Source organism: Takifugu rubripes, chromosome 15 (genome assembly GCF_901000725.2).
Source record: "Takifugu rubripes chromosome 15, fTakRub1.2, whole genome shotgun sequence".
NCBI lineage: Eukaryota > Metazoa > Chordata > Actinopteri > Tetraodontiformes > Tetraodontidae > Takifugu > Takifugu rubripes.
The window spans coordinates 10,327,587-10,345,382 of NC_042299.1; the positions used below are offsets into that span (position 1 = coordinate 10,327,587).

General features: G+C 44.6%; 7 protein-coding genes across 7 annotated transcripts; 3 read left to right on the forward strand and 4 right to left on the reverse strand.

Annotated features, from left to right (window-relative positions):
- Nucleotides 1–17: 17 nt before the first annotated feature.
- On the reverse strand, nucleotides 18–1,298 carry LOC105417471 (claudin-4). Its single transcript, XM_029847853.1, has 2 exons — nucleotides 1,187–1,298; nucleotides 18–1,091 (listed from the first exon to the last, which is right to left on the reverse strand). The coding sequence occupies exon 2, from the start codon at nucleotides 934–936 to the stop codon at nucleotides 379–381; it is 558 nt and encodes a 185-aa protein (XP_029703713.1). The 5' UTR covers nucleotides 937–1,091; nucleotides 1,187–1,298; the 3' UTR covers nucleotides 18–378.
- A 288-nt stretch (nucleotides 1,299–1,586) lies between these two features.
- cldnd (claudin d) lies at nucleotides 1,587–2,377 on the reverse strand. The gene has a single exon (XM_003970983.3). The coding sequence runs from the start codon at nucleotides 2,297–2,299 to the stop codon at nucleotides 1,667–1,669; it is 633 nt and encodes a 210-aa protein (XP_003971032.1). The 5' UTR covers nucleotides 2,300–2,377; the 3' UTR covers nucleotides 1,587–1,666.
- A 108-nt stretch (nucleotides 2,378–2,485) lies between these two features.
- Nucleotides 2,486–4,594, forward strand: cldn29 (claudin 29). The gene is made up of 2 exons (XM_003970984.3): nucleotides 2,486–2,688; nucleotides 3,093–4,594. The coding sequence occupies exon 2, from the start codon at nucleotides 3,291–3,293 to the stop codon at nucleotides 3,921–3,923; it is 633 nt and encodes a 210-aa protein (XP_003971033.1). The 5' UTR covers nucleotides 2,486–2,688; nucleotides 3,093–3,290; the 3' UTR covers nucleotides 3,924–4,594.
- LOC101079915 (claudin-4) lies at nucleotides 4,495–6,389 on the reverse strand. The gene has a single exon (XM_011611367.2). It carries the CDS (start codon nucleotides 5,795–5,797, stop codon nucleotides 5,162–5,164), a length of 636 nt encoding a protein of 211 aa, XP_011609669.1. The 5' UTR covers nucleotides 5,798–6,389; the 3' UTR covers nucleotides 4,495–5,161.
- A 110-nt stretch (nucleotides 6,390–6,499) lies between these two features.
- On the reverse strand, nucleotides 6,500–7,688 carry cldn30c (claudin-4). Its single transcript, XM_003970985.3, has one exon. The coding sequence runs from the start codon at nucleotides 7,462–7,464 to the stop codon at nucleotides 6,820–6,822; it is 645 nt and encodes a 214-aa protein (XP_003971034.1). The 5' UTR covers nucleotides 7,465–7,688; the 3' UTR covers nucleotides 6,500–6,819.
- Nucleotides 7,689–11,854: 4,166 nt separating this feature from the next.
- Nucleotides 11,855–13,415, forward strand: cldn3d (claudin 3d). Its single transcript, XM_003970986.3, has one exon. It carries the CDS (start codon nucleotides 12,154–12,156, stop codon nucleotides 12,823–12,825), a length of 672 nt encoding a protein of 223 aa, XP_003971035.1. The 5' UTR covers nucleotides 11,855–12,153; the 3' UTR covers nucleotides 12,826–13,415.
- Nucleotides 13,416–15,307: 1,892 nt separating this feature from the next.
- Nucleotides 15,308–17,120, forward strand: cldn3c (claudin-3). The gene has a single exon (XM_011611369.2). It carries the CDS (start codon nucleotides 15,456–15,458, stop codon nucleotides 16,104–16,106), a length of 651 nt encoding a protein of 216 aa, XP_011609671.1. The 5' UTR covers nucleotides 15,308–15,455; the 3' UTR covers nucleotides 16,107–17,120.
- Nucleotides 17,121–17,796: the final 676 nt, after the last annotated feature.

The window sequence follows — 17,796 nt, forward strand, 5'->3', positions numbered from 1 at the left end:
GCAAGAACTGAATCAAGTTTTACAGGTTGATGACTAAAGTAAGACTTTATTTTTGTCCTCTTCTAATTTTATCTATATTCTCTGTGGAACATTTGACAGAATATACACAACTTTTTAAAACTCGCGATATGCAAAAAGTCCTTCATTTGTCAACATTGGAGCCTACAAAAGGAACTACAAGTAGGATACAAACATTACAAATGTTATACTGAAATAAACAACTTGTATACAAGTGACACAGACAAAATGACTTCAGTTTGAATAATTTTGCAAATTAAAAAATTAGTAAATTTAAAAAGGAAATTATACATGTCAGGAAATTAATGCAAAAATGTCAGCATAGTGCAATTAATGAGCCACAGCTCTGCCCTCACATCCTCAGCATCTGTAGGTGCTGCATAAAACCGCTCCGCCAATGACAAGAAGAGCTCCAGATGCCCAGCCCACATAAATGGAGGCCCCCAGTTCCCCCCTCCTCTCTGATGTGGGTAGAGGGTTGTAGAAGCCTGTGATGATAGTGTGAGCGGACCAGCTGACAGGAATAATACACAAGACTCCTGCGATGATGAAGACAATGCCCCCGGACAGGCCGATGTTGGACTTGGTCAATCCTTCATCGCGGTAGAAGTTAGTGCAGCGGGCGCCGACCACGGTCAGTCCGATGGCCACCACGCTGACAGCGATGGAGACGCAGATTAACGCCCGGGAGGCCTGCAGCTCCTGTGGCAAAGCCAGAACCGAGTCGTAGGCCTTGCACTGCGAGTGACCTGTGCTCTGAAACACACAGTTCATCCACAGACCCTCCCAGAAGATCTGAGCCGTGACGATGTTTGAGCCAACAAAGGCCGTCACCTTCCACATGGGCAGCCCGCAGATGAGGATGGTGCCGAGGAAGCCGAGGAAGGCCAAACCCACGCCGACCAGCTGAGTTCGCATTCTAAAGACAAATCAGACCGTTGAGCCCAGGATCATTTTTTTGGTCACCTGCCGCGAAAAACGACGCCAGTTGTGCTCCGTTGAAGTCGTCTCTCACTTTAACAGGGTGGAGACTATGCTAGTTTGTAGCTCAGATTTCCTGCTAGTCCTGATTCCTGCACATGAATAAGTAGGAGGAGCATTGTCAGGGACAAACAAACAGCTTCAACCCAAAAGAAAAGACTGGTGTCAAACAGTAGAGTGTACTCACATTCCCAGGAAACTGACACCTGTTCAGCTCAGAAAGTCCCCGTAAACAAGACCTGACTAGTGAGGAAATGTCACATTTATGGTGCAAGTTACATCCAGCCACTATTGAACTTCCTGCCCAGTTAAATGTCACTTAACCAGATTTTAGCTGGTGTCAGTTTGGAAAGTAGAAGAGGTGAGCTTTGACTTCCTTACAGGATTGTCATTAGCCCAGATCCATTTGCAAAATTTGAACACATTTAAGCCATTTCTGAACAATGAGGGGAAACGACACAGTTTTTAAGGATATGGTCCACAAGTTGACACCGTTCAACTAAACTTGAAGTCGCCAGTGCTGAAATTGACTCCAAATACAAGGAAATCAGTTTCAATTAAGGCCAAATCAATGACACTTGACACAATTTAGTGACCAAAAATTAATTTATTAAAACACATAAAACTTGAAGGTAAAAACAGTCCAGTCCGACGATGAGCTGGGACGTCAAACATAAGCTCCTGCGCTGGCTGCAGACCGGGGGGCTGAATACTTGATGGAGTAGCGGCTGTCCTTGCTCTGCTTGCATTGACAGCAGAGAAGGGCACCGCCGATGAGCAGGAGGCCCGCCGCTCCCCAGCCGATGAACAGCGCCGCCCCAAGCTCCCTCCTCTGTGCGTCGTTCATGATCGGGTTGTAGAAGTCTCTGATGACCGTGTTTGCAGACCAGGACACTGGGATCAGGCAGAGGATCCCGCTGATGATGAAGAACACACCGGCAGCAATGCCCACCTTACTCTTGGCAGTTTCTTCTTCAATGCAGTTGGTGCACTTTGCCCCAGCGACGGACAGCAGGATCCCCATCAAGGCGATCAAGATGGAGATCACCACAAGGGCCCGGGCAGCCTGGAGGTCACGAGGCAGAGCCAGCATGGAGTCGTAGACCTTGCACTGCATCTGGCCGGTGCTCTGCTTCACACAGTTCATCCAGAGGCCCTCCCAGAAGATCTGCGCCGTCACAATGTTGTTGCCGATGAAGGCAGAGACCTTCCACATGGGCAGAGCACAGACAATGATGTCGCCCAGGGAGCCGATGGTCGCCAGAAAAATGCCAAGGATCTGGAGTCCGGTAGAGGCCATTCTCTTGTCAGGATGTACAGCAGCAGTACAAACTCTCCCTGGTCATAAATGAAGCACAAGGTTCCATCACATCTGTAGCTTTTATATGGGCAGAATTAGCTGATCCTGATTGGTCAAAACTGGACAAACTATTCAAGCTGACTGTGCTCACCTGCTGTGATTAACCAACCAGTTTCAGCTGGAACCATTTGGGCCCTTTTACCAAAGATGGTCCACAACATGAGATGGATCACCGCCCTGCTAGTTCCCTTCTACCTCTGTCACATCTGATAATAGGATACGTCCCTCCGCCACACTCAGCCAAATGGAAGAATTCGGTCTGTTCCCAAAGTGATTGTCTCGACCAACCACTTTGGGAACATCAACATCTGAAAGGAAACCAAATTTAGGTGAAACTCAAATTTATGGCTATATTTATATTTACTTGTTTACACATAGTTCCAGAGCAAATTAGTTTCTGCTGTTTTCTTTTCTTTGCCAGACAAAAAGAATGTTTCTTTAAAAATAAACTTCAGGTTCTAAGTGAAAGTTTATTAGTTAATTTAACTCTCAGTAAATGTGCATTCCTATCATTGTTATTTGCTCATACACACAAATAGAATCTGCTATATCTATTTTTTTTTTTTACATGTACAGAACTGATTTTTAAATGTCGTCTTTAAAAATTAAGGCAAAAATGGAATTAAAGGAGTTTTGATAAACCACATTTTGGTTATTATATTTTTACTGTCTGAGGAAAGACTGTCCTATTCAGGACAGCCTTTGTAATGTCTCACTTTGCTTTTTTCTGCAGCTCCAGAGGGCCTCTTTGTGGAACACAAATGCCTCTGAACTGAAAGGCAGTGTGATAGATGTTTATATCTAAGGCCAAAGCCCACCCAGAGGTGGGGGCTTTGGCATTTTGAGAGGAAGCTGAGGTTGTATAAAGCTCACTAACAGTGGCCGAGCTTATAGTTTGCAGCCTTTGAATCTGGATCACAGACATACAGCTATGGCATCTTTAGGGTTGCAGATACTGGGCATCGGGCTGGCGGTCCTCGGGTGGCTTGGAAACATCTTGATCTGTATGCTGCCCCTGTGGAAAGTGTCTGCTTTCATCGGGAACAACATTGTGGTGGCTCAGACCATCTGGGAGGGATTGTGGATGACCTGTGTGGTGCAGAGCACCGGCCAGATGCAGTGCAAGGTCTACGACTCCCTGCTGGCTCTGCCTCCGGACCTCCAGGCAGCTCGGGCCATGGTGGTCATCGCCATCCTGTTCTCCCTGTTCGGTCTACTGCTCTCTGTGGTTGGAGGGAAGTGCACCACCTGCATTGGAGACAAGGTAGCAAAAGCAAAGGTGGCCATTTCTGCGGGAGTTTTCTTCATCCTGAGTGGCGCGCTGTGTCTGGTGACTGTGTCTCTGCCTGCTAATACCATCATCAAGGACTTCTACAACCCCATGGTTCCCGACGCCCAAAGGAGGGAGCTGGGAGCATGTTTGTACGTGGGCTGGGGGGCGTCAGGACTGCTGCTCATCGGCGGCGCTCTCCTCTGCTGTCAGTGCCCGTCGCGAGGAGATCGTTATACTGGAGTAAAATACTCGGCGCCTAAATCCACGACACCGGCAAAGGAATTTGTCTGAGCTGCTGCAGTAAATGTGACTCTTTAGCCTTTAAAAATACGTTACTTCACGGTTGGAACATGTTGCTTATCAAGATCTGATTTGCATGCTACTAACCCTTTTTTGAATAACAGTTTCATCTTGTTTCTGAACCACACATGAGGACATGTGAGCATATTTGGGTACTAATTCATTTGGGATTTTTGCAGTGTTTTTGTTTTTAAGCCTTGTATTTTTCCTCTTTTCTTTTTATTAATTTAGTGAATAAATATTTGATCAACATGTTTAAGTATCTCTGAACTAATGAACCATATTAATATTATTGAGAATCGCTTACCTAAGATTACCCTGTTTGGGTGATTTCAATGCGGTTGATATAAATTTAGACTTCTCAGAATTAAATACATTTGTTTGAGATAAAAACATAATTGGACCAGCCTTGGGGCAGGGTTGGGGTTTGGGATCCATTAGGGGGGAGGATCTCCACCCACAGGCCTCATTCAGCCTTAAACAATTGCCCTGATCAGAAAGAAATCTTAGTTCAGTGTTCTTTGTAAAACTCTTTAGCATCACTCCAAGTTACCTTTGCTGGTTCTTGTTAGAAAAGTTTCTGGGAAGAAAACTTTTATTAACAGTTATACATGATTTTGGAAGTACAATTCAAAATTAAAAGTAAAAAAAAATGAATTTAATTTTCACTTGAAATTAAAAGTAAAAAACACACAAAACCGAAATATCACAGGGGAGTTTTGCTTTTCCTCGCACAGACTGGCTTTAAAAACCCTTAAGGTTTGAAATTTATCACCCCGAAAAGACTTGGCAGATGTGCTCTTACTGGGCGATGAGTAAATATCCATTCTTCACAGATATAAACCAGTTGCTGGGCAACATGAATGGAGGCGTACACAGAGCGCTGTTGTCTCCTGACAGTGGCATCCATTTAACTCAACACAGACACTGTAAATTACCACATAAAACAAGAGCAGAGCAAACATCTCAGCCAGATGCAGTAAATTCCCAGGATGGTACTCCCCTGAATTCCTGCACACCTTATCGCTACTGACAAGTTCATTTTCCTTTCCACGCACATATTTTGGACTATATTTCATCCCTGTCTGTTGCAGTCTGTAGATTGTTGCTTCTTTCTTTACAATAAATGTTTAAAATGCTTAAGTAAGATAAAAATTACAGGTGTTCCCGGACAAATAATCTTATAAAATATTGTTTACGAGATAATTTGTCTGATGAATTAGGCAGTCTTACACATAGTCCACATTGGAAGATGTAGCTCTCGTAGGGGCAAACTTGGCAGGAATGTAAGGACGACCATCTTTTGGGGGGCAGTTGTTGCAGAGGAGACCCCCTCCCAGCAGCAACAGCCCAGAAGAACCCCAGCCGATATAGAGAGCGGCTCCGAGCTCCCTCCTCTGGGCGGCGATCACTAGGGGGTTGTAAAAGTCCCTGATCACAGCATGAGCCGACCACGAAACCGGGATCAGGATCAACAGGGCGGCTATTATGAAGATGACTCCGGCTGTGATGCAGGCTTTGGCCTTAGCCGCTTCGTCCTCCATGCAGTTGGTGCACTTCCCTCCGACCACGGCCATGAGGACGCCAAACACCCCCACGATCACTGAGATGATCACCATGGCCCTGGCAGCCTGCAGGTCCTGAGGCAGCGCCAGCATGGAGTCGTACACCTTACACTGCATCTGACCGGTGCTCTGGACCACGCAGTTCATCCACAGGCCCTCCCAGATGACCTGAGCGGTGACAATGTTGGCCCCCACGAAGGCGGTGACCCTCCACATGGGCAACGCGCAGGTGATGATGGTGCCTAGCCAGCCGAGGAAGGCTAACATTACTCCCATGATCTGGAGCCCCTGAGAAGCCATGCTGGCGATGCTGGTTATCGAGGGTCTGGCAGCAGCTTTCGGACGTTACTGTGTTCTGATGGTCAGAGGTTCCACTGTGAGAAGAAAACTGCCTCCCTATTGTGGTGCAGGGTGGAGTTTTCTACCAGCCAGACAAAAGGGGCTAAAGCTGATACCCGATACCCACAACCCTTGTTCCTGGTCTGCTAGTTGTTCCCATACATCTGAGCTTTGTTTCCTCAAGCTAGCCTTCAAGGGTGTAAACAATGGTTCTACATCCCACCTGTGCTGACGCACACAGACCCTTTCAGCCAAAACTGACCATTGAGCAAACATCAGCGTGCCGGGTAGGTTAAAGAGAACAGAAGGAAGAGAAAGAGGATTTGTTTTTTTAAACCACAACTGGATCAGTCTGTGGGTTTTCATCTTTAGTAATGGCATTTCATTCGTTGTCAGCAAATGGATGCCAAAAATTCACATTTGACAAGGAAATACATTAAATCCTACACCTCCTAAATCCATCAAAAACACAAGCACCTACTTTCTCACCGTTTGAAGAAAGACCAGTTTCTAGCTGACTCCGTTTTCCGGCCACACCTAAACCTGTTCCGCCAGAAACCCAAACAATAGATGCCTCTCAAATACCGTTAAGATACTAAAGAGAAGGTACAGATGAATGAGTGTGTGTAGGTGTGGAAATAACCAGCAAGTATCGCTCATGTCTTTTTCTTTAACAAAACATTTATTTACATTTTAATCGACACATACTTAATCATACACATATGTTCTATGATAACAAAGCAGGACATCAGGGAGCGTGCTATTGAGGCATAATAATCACCCAGTCCCTTTTAAAAGCATTAATAAAAAAAAAAAATAAAAAAAAATTTCCTGTTTGGGGTGTGGTTCCTGTTTTGCTATCTGTTTTCATCAAAAGGCAGGAAGGTTTTCCATCCTGTGATAGCAAAATTTACAACTCAGTAGCGTCAGTTTATCCACTGTGGTAAACATTGCTTTCATGGTGATATCGATTGATTTGGAACTCAGACGTAGTCTTTCCCCGAGGCTGGTGCTGAGGCCTCAGACCTGGCGGCATTGTATCGTGCGGTATAGGAGCCCTTGTCTTTCTTTGGGCAGTTGCAGCACAGCAGTGCACCTCCAATCAGCATCAGGGCGGCTGCGCCCCAGCCGATGTACAGCGCGGCACCCAGCTCTCGTTTCATGGCGGCGGGCACCAGTGGGTTGTTGAAATCCCGGACGACGACGTGGGCTGTCCAGCAGGTGGGGATAAGGCAGAGGATCCCCGCCACAATGAAGGCAACTCCAGCTGCGATGCCCACCTTGGCTTTGGCCGTCGGGTCCTCTACGCAGTTGGTGCATTTCCCTCCAGCGACGGCGAGCAGGATTCCAATGATCCCCACCATTATGGAGATGATGACAAGGGCCCGGGCCGCCTGGAGGTCCGAGCCGAGGGCCAGCATGGAATCGTAGACCTTACACTGCATCTGGCCCGTACTCTGGACCACACAGTTCATCCAAATTCCCTCCCAGGTGGTCTGCGCGGTGATGATGCTGCTCCCGATGAAGGCAGTGACTTTCCACATGGGAAGGGCGCAGGCGATGATGGCGCCGATCCAGCCCACGATCCCCAGGGCGGCCCCGAGCATCTGAAACCCGGTAGACACCATCTTTACAGTTGACTGCGCTTCTCAAAACGAAAAAAACCCTCTTGGCCTGGAACGTGTCTCTGATCACTTCCAGTGGTGTAAACCTGTTGGGCAGCCGTCTACCTCTGGGAGAGAGTCGACTCTCCTGTGCAACACACTGAAAAAGGAGGAGCCAGGAAGGATGACAGCCATCCGGCCTTGCTTTTCAGGTCGTCCCCTGAGCTACACACACCCACAACCTGTTAGTCCCCCCACGGCAGTGTGCTTAACAGAAGCTTAACCTGTCTAACATCCAGCACCACGAGACTGGCACAAAATTACACACCTGTAACTCAATATAACCCAGCAATAATATCTAAACTGCTCCAAAAAAGGGCACAATCTGACCCCCCCCCCCCTTCCCAATTTTCCCTCCCCACTAGTTTCACCTCAGGGAGGGACCCAAGCAAGCCAAAAGTTTTGAAAAGCAAAACTTCAGGATGTCCAAATATGGGCTTGTGATTTGTGTCGCATCACACCTTCAGAAACTATGAGTGACGCAGATGCGTAGGTGAGGGTTCCCCCGCCCTCTGCTCTGTCGCAGGCATTTGATTAATTGAGGACAAAACACAACACAATTCCATTTTTAAAAAATCTTTTTAATGTAGGTAAATAAAATTCATTTGAGTGGTACGATGAAGTCACTGTTTTCATTACTATATACAGTCTTCATCTATTTCCTTATGACTTTTTCAAAAGAAACTGTTCTGTAATGTTAATTTTAAAGTTATATCGCCTGATTGGCTCTTCTCTTCCATCTCTGACCTCATTTGTAGCCTGCTGGTGGCTTTTAAAGTAAATTCAACCAAAAACGGACTTTTATAGTCAAATCTATTAAAAATAATGCTGGCAGGTCCTAATTCCCATAACACTATAACTCCTCTTCCAGCATCAGAAAGAGTGGATGAAGAGTTATTTTAATTACTTCTGTGATGCCAAGAAACATAACTTTTCAACATTAACCTATTAACATATTTGCTGGCAAATTGCAAAAACCTACACAAGAACACAACAAACTCACTTGTTCTGTTTTGTAATCTCCACGTTGGCACATCAAATGATAAATTGTGGGTGGACTTAAAACCCCCTTTATATGAGATTTATATGGCTGATGGTGTCATCTCCCCTCCCCAGCAGCTGAAATGACCTAAAAATAGTCCAGCTTGTCTATGTATCAAAAGAAGAGAATGTCAAAAGGTCGACTTTGAACTCTTTGACGACTTTGGCGCCATGTGAGGACCGATTGTAATAGCAGACGTCTAAGGGTTTTTTTTTGTCTGGGAAAGATCACAAGAAGGGGGTTGTGTTTGAAAGACAGAGAGAAAGCAGAATAAAAGAAGCCTGTATAAGTCAGAGGCATATTTCTCGGTTCTGGACTTTGCACCCTCGTATTGTGTAACTCTGAAATGACAAAAGGTTTTCTCTGAAGTTTTTATGTGTGCTGTCCTGCACGCTGTCCAAAAGGAGGCAGCAGTGTGTGTTTCTGTGTGTGTGTGTGTGTGTGCACGCGTCTGTGTGTGTGCGTGTGTGTGTGTGTGTGTGAGAAAGAGAGAGAGAGAGAGAGAGTCTGGTTCATACTGGTAATAATCTGACCTGAATTACTATCTCTTTGGGGAAGCAGGTGAAATAAAATATTCTAAAGATAAAAACATTGAAAAGCTTGTGTTGAAATAGTGACATAAACAATAATTAAGTTGTTGTTGTTAGAAAAGAAGCGACGGTCTGCGGGTGTTATCCACGGTGTTGAAAGAGCACTAAAATGCTGTTTCTACTGTCCATAAATCCGTGAAGTAGCTATGAAGTAAACAGCTCCCAACCCTGTTCAAAGGATTTATTACATAGAAACTGGAGCTCCTTGCACATATTGCCCAGTGCCTGGCTAAACACTCCCACTGGAATTACCCATCTTCATTTGAATGAGGCAGTTTGAAATGAAGGCTGGTGATTGGACGAAGAAAAAAGAGTGTATTGTTCAAACCCGAGGAGTCAGGGGAGCTGCTGGAGGCTCCTCCGGTACAGACAACATAATGTTCATGTTTGTGGGGAGGTGAGCACGCACACATGCACGGGGAGAAGATGGAAATCCCACATTGAAGAAAACCAGAACTGGAATTTAAGCCTTTCTGATATCAATCAACTATACTAACCCTGCAATTACTGTGAAAGTTCCCCTCCGAATGACAACAATCCCATTGTCTACGCATCGTGATGTTGATGAAGAATGAATCACTCAGCAGAGGTGGACCTGAGTTTGCACGAACACTGAAGGGAAGGTGTCCTCTTTCACACAAGAGGAACCAACAAATCTCTGATGACGTTGATGGCTCCTAAACACATTTAATTATTTTATTATTTGAAGGATGGCTTACATGCTGCACTGTCTGTACCTTATCTACAGCACCATAAATCATCCTAATCAACTCCTTATCTGTACCCTGAAAGAACGAAAGAACCTTCTGCGTGGAAGTCTGCTGTATCGAGTAAAGTTGTTCAGCTGACAGTGGTGTGCAACGCGGAAGTAAATAGTTACTTTTGACGCTTCCAAAAACTTTCCTGGTAAAGTCCAATCAGTCATCTGAGTTCACACTTTGTAAACACAGTTGCCGTGTTTAAATAATGACTAATTCCAAACCCGAACTTTGAGTCAGTTCTTGGCTTTTCAACTGTAAGTCAAGTATGGGCATTATTTAAAGATGATATCTAACTTCTCTTCTCTGGAGTTCATGTTATTTATCTATGACCCAACAGTAGCTAAATAGACAGAAACCAAACACTGACTTAAAGCCTTCTGCATTTTTAACATATTTATAACATATTTCGGACGATCGTGCCTGATCTACTATCACTTTCTGATGTTTTCCATAACATCTGATCCAAACTCCCCCTTGAAATGTCACTGGTTACCTTGTAAACATGATGTTTTTGTTTTTTTTATCGAACCCAGAAATGAGGATATCCAAATGTGTTGACCTATCTTGTAATTTTGTCTCTTTTGCACAGCCGGTTCACAAAGACAGTGTCAAAATGAGTCTTGCTTCTCTTTTTGCCTTAACTTCCCACACCTAGTCTGGCTGTCTCATATCTCACTTCTGTTTTTATGGCGGTAGGTGAGGATGGTGAGATTACAAATGTGCCATTAAGCACGGGGAAGCAACCTGAGAATGAGTAATCCTTCTGCCAACTGAAACTCACTTATCAAACGCGGTCAGTGTTTCAGCGTCTGGGTGAAACTCCCCAAACAGCACCAATATGTTTCTGCAGAAAACCACCTCTGGAGGTGAACTTAAAAGAGAGCCTAGACCCAGGAGTGAAGTGAACCAAGCTTCACTTCAGTGTCGAGGCCAAGCTAATGCTAACATGCTGTAAATCCTCCACTATGGTGGTGTTTATAACCAGCTGTAGTTACGACGCTACATATTGATGTACAGGTCGTGTTTCAGGTAAAGTATTTATTCAGATATACAGCAGCTATAAATCTACAATCACTGTAAACATATTTTTATCAGTTTATTTATCAGCTTCCTGACACGTGTTAATCATGGAACAATTATAAATCAAATTATAGATAACACAATATAATCAAAATAGTCTACGTTAGGTACCGTATTATATTACCTGTGCCACATATACAAAAGTTTTTTTTTATTGTGGTAGTTGATCAGATACAACTTTTAAGGGCTGATGATGGAATTTCTAAATAAAGGGGCCCAAAAAGTAAGATTCATTGAGAATAATGTGAAAAATATACAGTCATTAAACACACCAAGAAGCTGAGGGGGGCAAAGATCGCAATGACAGGAAGCACAGCAGTAAAAATTGCTGCTGCTGTAACACATCAACAGAAGGTGACTATGGAAGTGCTCAGACAAGAGGAAACATATCTCACACTGGGAGGAAGACTCAACTAGAGACCTTTAAAATAACAGGAACTAAACAACAAAAAATGATGAGAAATGTCACTATAAACCAAGAATCAGGCCAGCTGAGAAACGATCTAGTTCACAGCCAATGGTGATAGAAAAGCTATTTTTAAATGTACTGATTTGACATTAACTTGTTATTGGTATGTAATGAGGACACACATTTAAGCTGTAAGTTCCACTGGAGGCTGTAAAAGCAGAGAAGACAGTGGAAACACAGGCCCGCATCTATTAGAGCAAATGTTTGGAGGCTACGCTTGCGTATCTGTTACAGTCTCATATGGTCACCTATCAACCACATAACAAACTCCGCCGTGGCCACTCATTACCTCTGGAGGGCAATAAAGCAATCACGCCCAGACCTACCATGGGCAAAAGGTTAAACTATAAAGATACAACTCACTCGAAACAACACGGAAGAGCACCACAACTGCTAAATGAGGCCAAGGCCCAGGACTCACCTGATTGGCTCATCTAGGGCGCTGATCTCATCTCTGACGGGGTTTGACCACTTGGCGATAAAACATTGCACACATAAGGGTCATCGACTCTTTGCGAGAAGGGACAACACCTGAGCGGGCAGAGTTTAAGGAAAAAGAACGCCGCAACGGACCAACACGACTGGATTGAACATTGGGCACCGTAGCGACGGCACCTTCAGGTGACAGGGAAAGTAGACGAGAGAAAGAGGACATTTAATTAAGTGGAAAACAACCGAGATTCTAAAAGAGGAGACTCATCGGGGCGCAAGATGGCATCTTTTGGACTCGAAGTGACGGGCGTCTCCCTGTCAGTGCTCGGCTGGGTGCTGAGCATAATCAGTTGCGCCTTGCCCATGTGGAAGGTCTCGGCGTTTATCGGTGCCAACATTGTGACGGCTCAGGTGTTCTGGCAGGGGCTGTGGATGAACTGTGTGTTCCAGAGCACGGGACAGATGCAGTGTAAGGTCTACGACTCCATGCTGGCTTTGCCTCAGGACCTGCAAGCCGCCAGGGCGCTCACCATTGTCTCCATCATCGTGGGGTTGGTGGCCCTCCTTATTTCGATGGTGGGGGCCAAGTGCACCAATTGCATTGAGGATGAAGGGGTGAAAGCCCGGGTGATGATCTCATCGGGAGCGGCGTTCATCGCAGCGGCCCTGGCGGAGCTGATACCGGTCTCCTGGTCAGCGAACACCATCGTGGTGGAGTTCTACAGCCCGCTCATCCCTACTGGTCAGAAGATGGAGATCGGTGCGGCCCTGTATCTCGGCTGGGCCGCCGCCGCACTACTAATGGTTGGAGGGTGCATCCTCTGCTGCAGCTGCCCTCCAAGGGAAGAGAAAACCCTCCAGTACAACATGCCAAACCGGAGCCGCATGGCGTACTCGGCCGCACCGAGGTCAGTCGCTCAGAGCTCGTACACTCGGAGGGACTACGTGTAGAGGGACAATCCACAGTCTGACTTTTACATTCATGTATTGAAATATTACTAGAAATTGTCACAATTGTTCAACCGGGACGGAAATGGTGCAGAAGTCGAAAACTGGATTTGAGACATGAATGTGTACCTTTTAATACTTTCCGTAGGATTCACACAGATGTTTAATAGTTCTGTTTACAAGGTTCTAACACAACTGGGAGATGACTAAACACAGTAAAGATACAGTAGTTTATAGATCCAGCACATATTTATTACTTGTGTTTTAAATAGTTCACATTGTGAATGTTTCACTGATGATTCGGTACATGAGTAACATCCACGGACTGTTTTACCAAATGTTTTCTTCCAAAAACACAAGAGATGTGAATGTGAACTATGGTGATGTTTCACTGATTATTACTGACTGTTTAGAGACTTTTTCTACATGCGGATGCTTTTATAAAACGTGGTTGCTTGTCTTAAAATATATTTTACAAAGAGAAAGAGCAGGACAGGGAGGAAAAAGTTTTTGTAATATTTTGATCAATATTTTAAATCATTTATATATACATATAACATATAATTTAATAAAGATTTATCTTGAGCAACGAATGGACTGAATTTATCTTCCTGACCAGTAGTCTCCACTTCGACATAGATTCTGAACTGTGGTGGATACCATCTTTTCCTGTTTTGAATAGTCAAATTTTGTCCGTGTTTTCCAACTGAGATAACCTTCATTTCCATCTTCTGTGCAACATACAAAAAATAAAGAAAAAACACAGAGATGGGCAACTTATTAACCTCTATTCACCCATATCTAAGAAAAATCATTTATCATAGCTGTGTGTGAGTCTGGATTAAAGGTCCATTAGGTGTTCTCTCGCCAAACGTAGCATTTAAAAGAAAAAAGTAAAAGATAATGGCAAATAATAAAAACTTTGCTTGTATTTCAGTATAAAATAGTGCTCATCTGCAAAATATTGGCTTTTAAAGCAAAAGGTATCAATGTCCACTGCCCACTTTCAGTATGTAAATGTAAGTAAATGTTGGATGACACAAAACCCCACAGGTGCCTGAAAGGAATAGTCGGACCTTTGCTGATATTCCTGCACCAACACGCGACATATATCAACACACGTGTTCGCCTATAGGTCATGGCGGTTATCTCAGATGCAATGCATCAACGCATGTTGTCCCCTAAACACGAGAAAGTAGCAGTGGTCCAGGAAAAAGGCCATGGGTGTGTTTAGGTGTTGATGACCCATTGTGTTTGATGGCAAAACACCAGCGGGACAAAAGACGTTTGATTGGGTTGACTGGGCCACGGTGAGTCTATATCAAACTGCTACTGCAGATTCTTGAGTGACATTGAAAGAGATTCTATTTAATAATCTACCCAGCAGTACAGCGCGTATGATGCTTTCGAGGCCCTGCGGCCTTTTAGTTTTAGAGCATTTCCGTGTCGTGTAGCGCTCCGTATTTGTGCGATTGTTCCAGCACTTAATATCAGTCTGACATTTCACGGACAATAAATTTACCATAAGTGACTCTGCTGATAGGAAACGTCCAGTCACCTCGTAACATTCATTACCAAAAACTCACCTGTGAACTTTTAAGCTGCAAAAGCAGATTTTACCAGGCAGGTGTGTGCCTACAGGGGGTGTGTGGTAAAGAGTGTCAACGATACTGAGGAGGCTGCGGTGTATATATGCTAAAGGTGTCTGGATATCAGCCCATTCTGTTTTCTTTCTCCTCCTGTTTACTCTGGGTGCAGTTATTCCGGTTTCCAGACTTGCTGTGGATGTCTTTTCCGACATCAAATCCTGATTGTTGAAGAAACCAACACTAGGGAAACGAGGAAGTAACAGAAGACCTACGGTGTGAGGTGAAGTTCGGGCTTTTTCCAAATTTTCTGTCTACATACCAACTCGCCCTGGTGACCTAAACGGCTCGATTAAGTGTTTTGTTGCTAGGCCAGACTGGGAGATTCACCTGGTCTGTTGTGTCAACACTGGCCAGGTCACCTCCTCCCCCACACTGTAAATGGATGTTCCACAAAGCAACAAGCAATGACTGACAACTCTGAATGTTAAATGTTAAATTCGTTGAATCTGTCTTCTACAAGTGGAGCAACCATCAAATGCACGTACATTTTCTCACTAAAATGAACAGAGGAAGGTACAAATGTACTTCTAAGCCACTTTCTGTAACTTATTTAGACTCATTAATCAACATTTATGCCTCCTTTATGGTTTTCTGAGACAAACAGTGGAAATGTTACCTGAAATGGTGCAAACATTGGGGGACAAATCTGTCCATGTTTCAGTTATCTGACAATGTTCCCTGTGACCCACCCCCACATGCACACTCCCTCCATCACCTCACTGTCTGCAGCCACCCTCCTCCACCATAAGCACACAAGTGGTGGTTTTTTCTTCCTCTACATTGTTGACATCACTGCCCGGGGACTCCTCCTTGCTCCCCAGTGGTATAAAGGATCTCTGGTTTCTGCGGCAGCATCTCATAGCAACGCCACACCCAGCAGCAGGTGAGCAAGCCCTTCACAACTCTCAAGGACACCGCGGGTGTACAAGCTTCTCTTGAATTTGGCTGCAATTTTAAGGTTCGCTCATCAGAGAGGGAGCCGACATGTCGATGGGTATGGAGATTGTGGGCATCGCCCTAGGAGTCCTTGGATTTATCATTACGATTGTGTCAACGGCCTTGCCGATGTGGAGGGTGACGGCTTTCATCGGCGCCAACATCATCACGGCTCAGACTATCTGGGAGGGTTTATGGATGAACTGTGTCACTCAGAGCACCGGCCAGATGCAGTGCAAGGTCTACGACTCTTTGCTGGCTTTGACTCCGGAGCTGCAAGCCTCCAGGGCCATGATGATCATCGCCATCATACTCGGAGTCCTCGGAGTCATGATCTCCATCGTCGGCGCCAAATGCACTAACTGCATCGAAGAAGAGGGGGCTAAGGCTAAAGTCATGATCATCGCTGGGATCTTCTTCATTCTCGGTGGTGTTCTGGTCCTCATCCCCGTCTCCTGGACCGCCCACGTCGTCATCCGAGATTTCTACAACCCAATCCTGAACAACTCACAAAGGAGAGAGCTGGGAGCAGCGCTCTACATTGGCTGGGCGGCCGCCGCCTTGCTCCTGATTGGCGGGGCCATGCTGTGCAGCAGCTGTCCGCCAAAAGAGGAGAAGTACAAGCCACCGCGCATGGCCTATTCCACCCCACGGAGCGCCAGCGCAGGTGGAGTTTACGATAGAAAAGACTACGTTTGATAGAGGGGAAAAAGGCTACCGTGAAAGGGAAATATTGTTGCACACCGAGTGTTTTGTATTTGAGTGTCTTTGTGTTTTTTTGGTGTTCATTTGTGTTTAACCGACAAAGTAAACCCCAATGAAAGACTCCGAGATGAAGAAGAGTGTATGAAAACTGGACTGTTTGCTTCGCTTTCCTTATTTGAGCTTTTTAAAAAAATCAATCTCCCATCCTTATAATATAAAATGCTTGTCTTTATGACCTGAATCTCTGTTATTTTATTTATATTTAAAAGCACCTGCTTTCTTGTGTGTATGTGTGTGTGTGTGTGTGTGTGTGTGTGCGTGTGTGTGTGTGTGTGTGCTGTTCACTGTAAATATCTTTTGTCTGGCTGATGCTGAATTTAATTATTAGCTATAATTATTTTGTTAAAACCCTAATTCTACTGACTGCTTCATGTAATGCGATTGTTCCATTCCAAGTGTGTGCGCGCGCGTGTGTGTGTGTGCGTGCGTGCGCACGCGCATGTGTGAGCGTGTGTTTATCTTAATATTTGCATAGGAGAGTTTCTGCTGAGACCGAAACTGAAGATGGAACCTTAACGAGAGCTCATGTGACAAGTTTAACTCTTTGAGGCCACGAAGGGCGCCGCTTCGATAGCAAAACGGACTCACTTGTTTAAAGTCAATTTTATATTTCTTATCATAAAACCAATGTGTTTGTGATGTGCTTGAACAATATATTGTCCTCTGTGCTAATTTTAAGCATTTTAGAGTCTTGTATATATCAAAAACCTGCTTGTCCGTGTCAAATGTCAGCCAGTGTGTGTGTGTGTGTGTGTGTGTGTGTGTGTGTGTGTGTGTGTGTGTGTGAGAGCAAGCCTGAGGGAACATTACTGCAGGATATTCCCTGAACAAGAGTCAAATCAACATTTCATTACTTTATTTGTTAATGTATTGTGTTATTCAAACACTGTAAAAAGAGTGGATTTTTTTATCAATACAATAAAAGGCTTACTTATTAAATGTTTAACAGTTCTGAGGAATTATGTTTTAATTTTTAACCCCACTACACTCACAAAAGATCGTTTAATTTTGTTTGCCTCGGACAAACAGGGATCCGTCTGGATCAAGCTTCAGACGGGTTTTTGCAGTTTCTTTGTGCAATGAACATTTGAGCAGTTAGTCCGCCTGTCAGAGAGAACAGCCCTCGCTCTGGGTGTGGCCGTCACAGCTGTCTCCATTACCTGCCAATATGAGCTCCGGCTCAGCTTCAGCAGAAAAACAAAGAAACCCAGAGGGGAAAAATTTGGTTAAGGTTTTTCGACAGGCTTTAAAAAAGCAGTAGTGTTTTGTTTTGCAGAAGAATAGGTCACCATTACACCAATATTTGACTGTGTATCACCACAGATCGGTCAAAGGTCACCAATACATCTGACCCCTTTGAGCATCAGGCATGTAATTTAAGGCCTAAAAAATAGTGGGGCTTTATTGGAATATTGGATAAAAAGCTGAGGTGAAAGAAATGGTTATGTTGGATTTCCTGGGAAAAAAACCAAAATGAAATACACACAGTAACACAGGTGTGACACAGTATTTAACTTATTTATGGAGATGATCGTAGTGGATTCCTCTGCTCATTCTGTAGTTGCACTAACCCACAATCAGGATGATTTGAACTGCCCAGCATTGTCTTATTGACCTAAGGCTG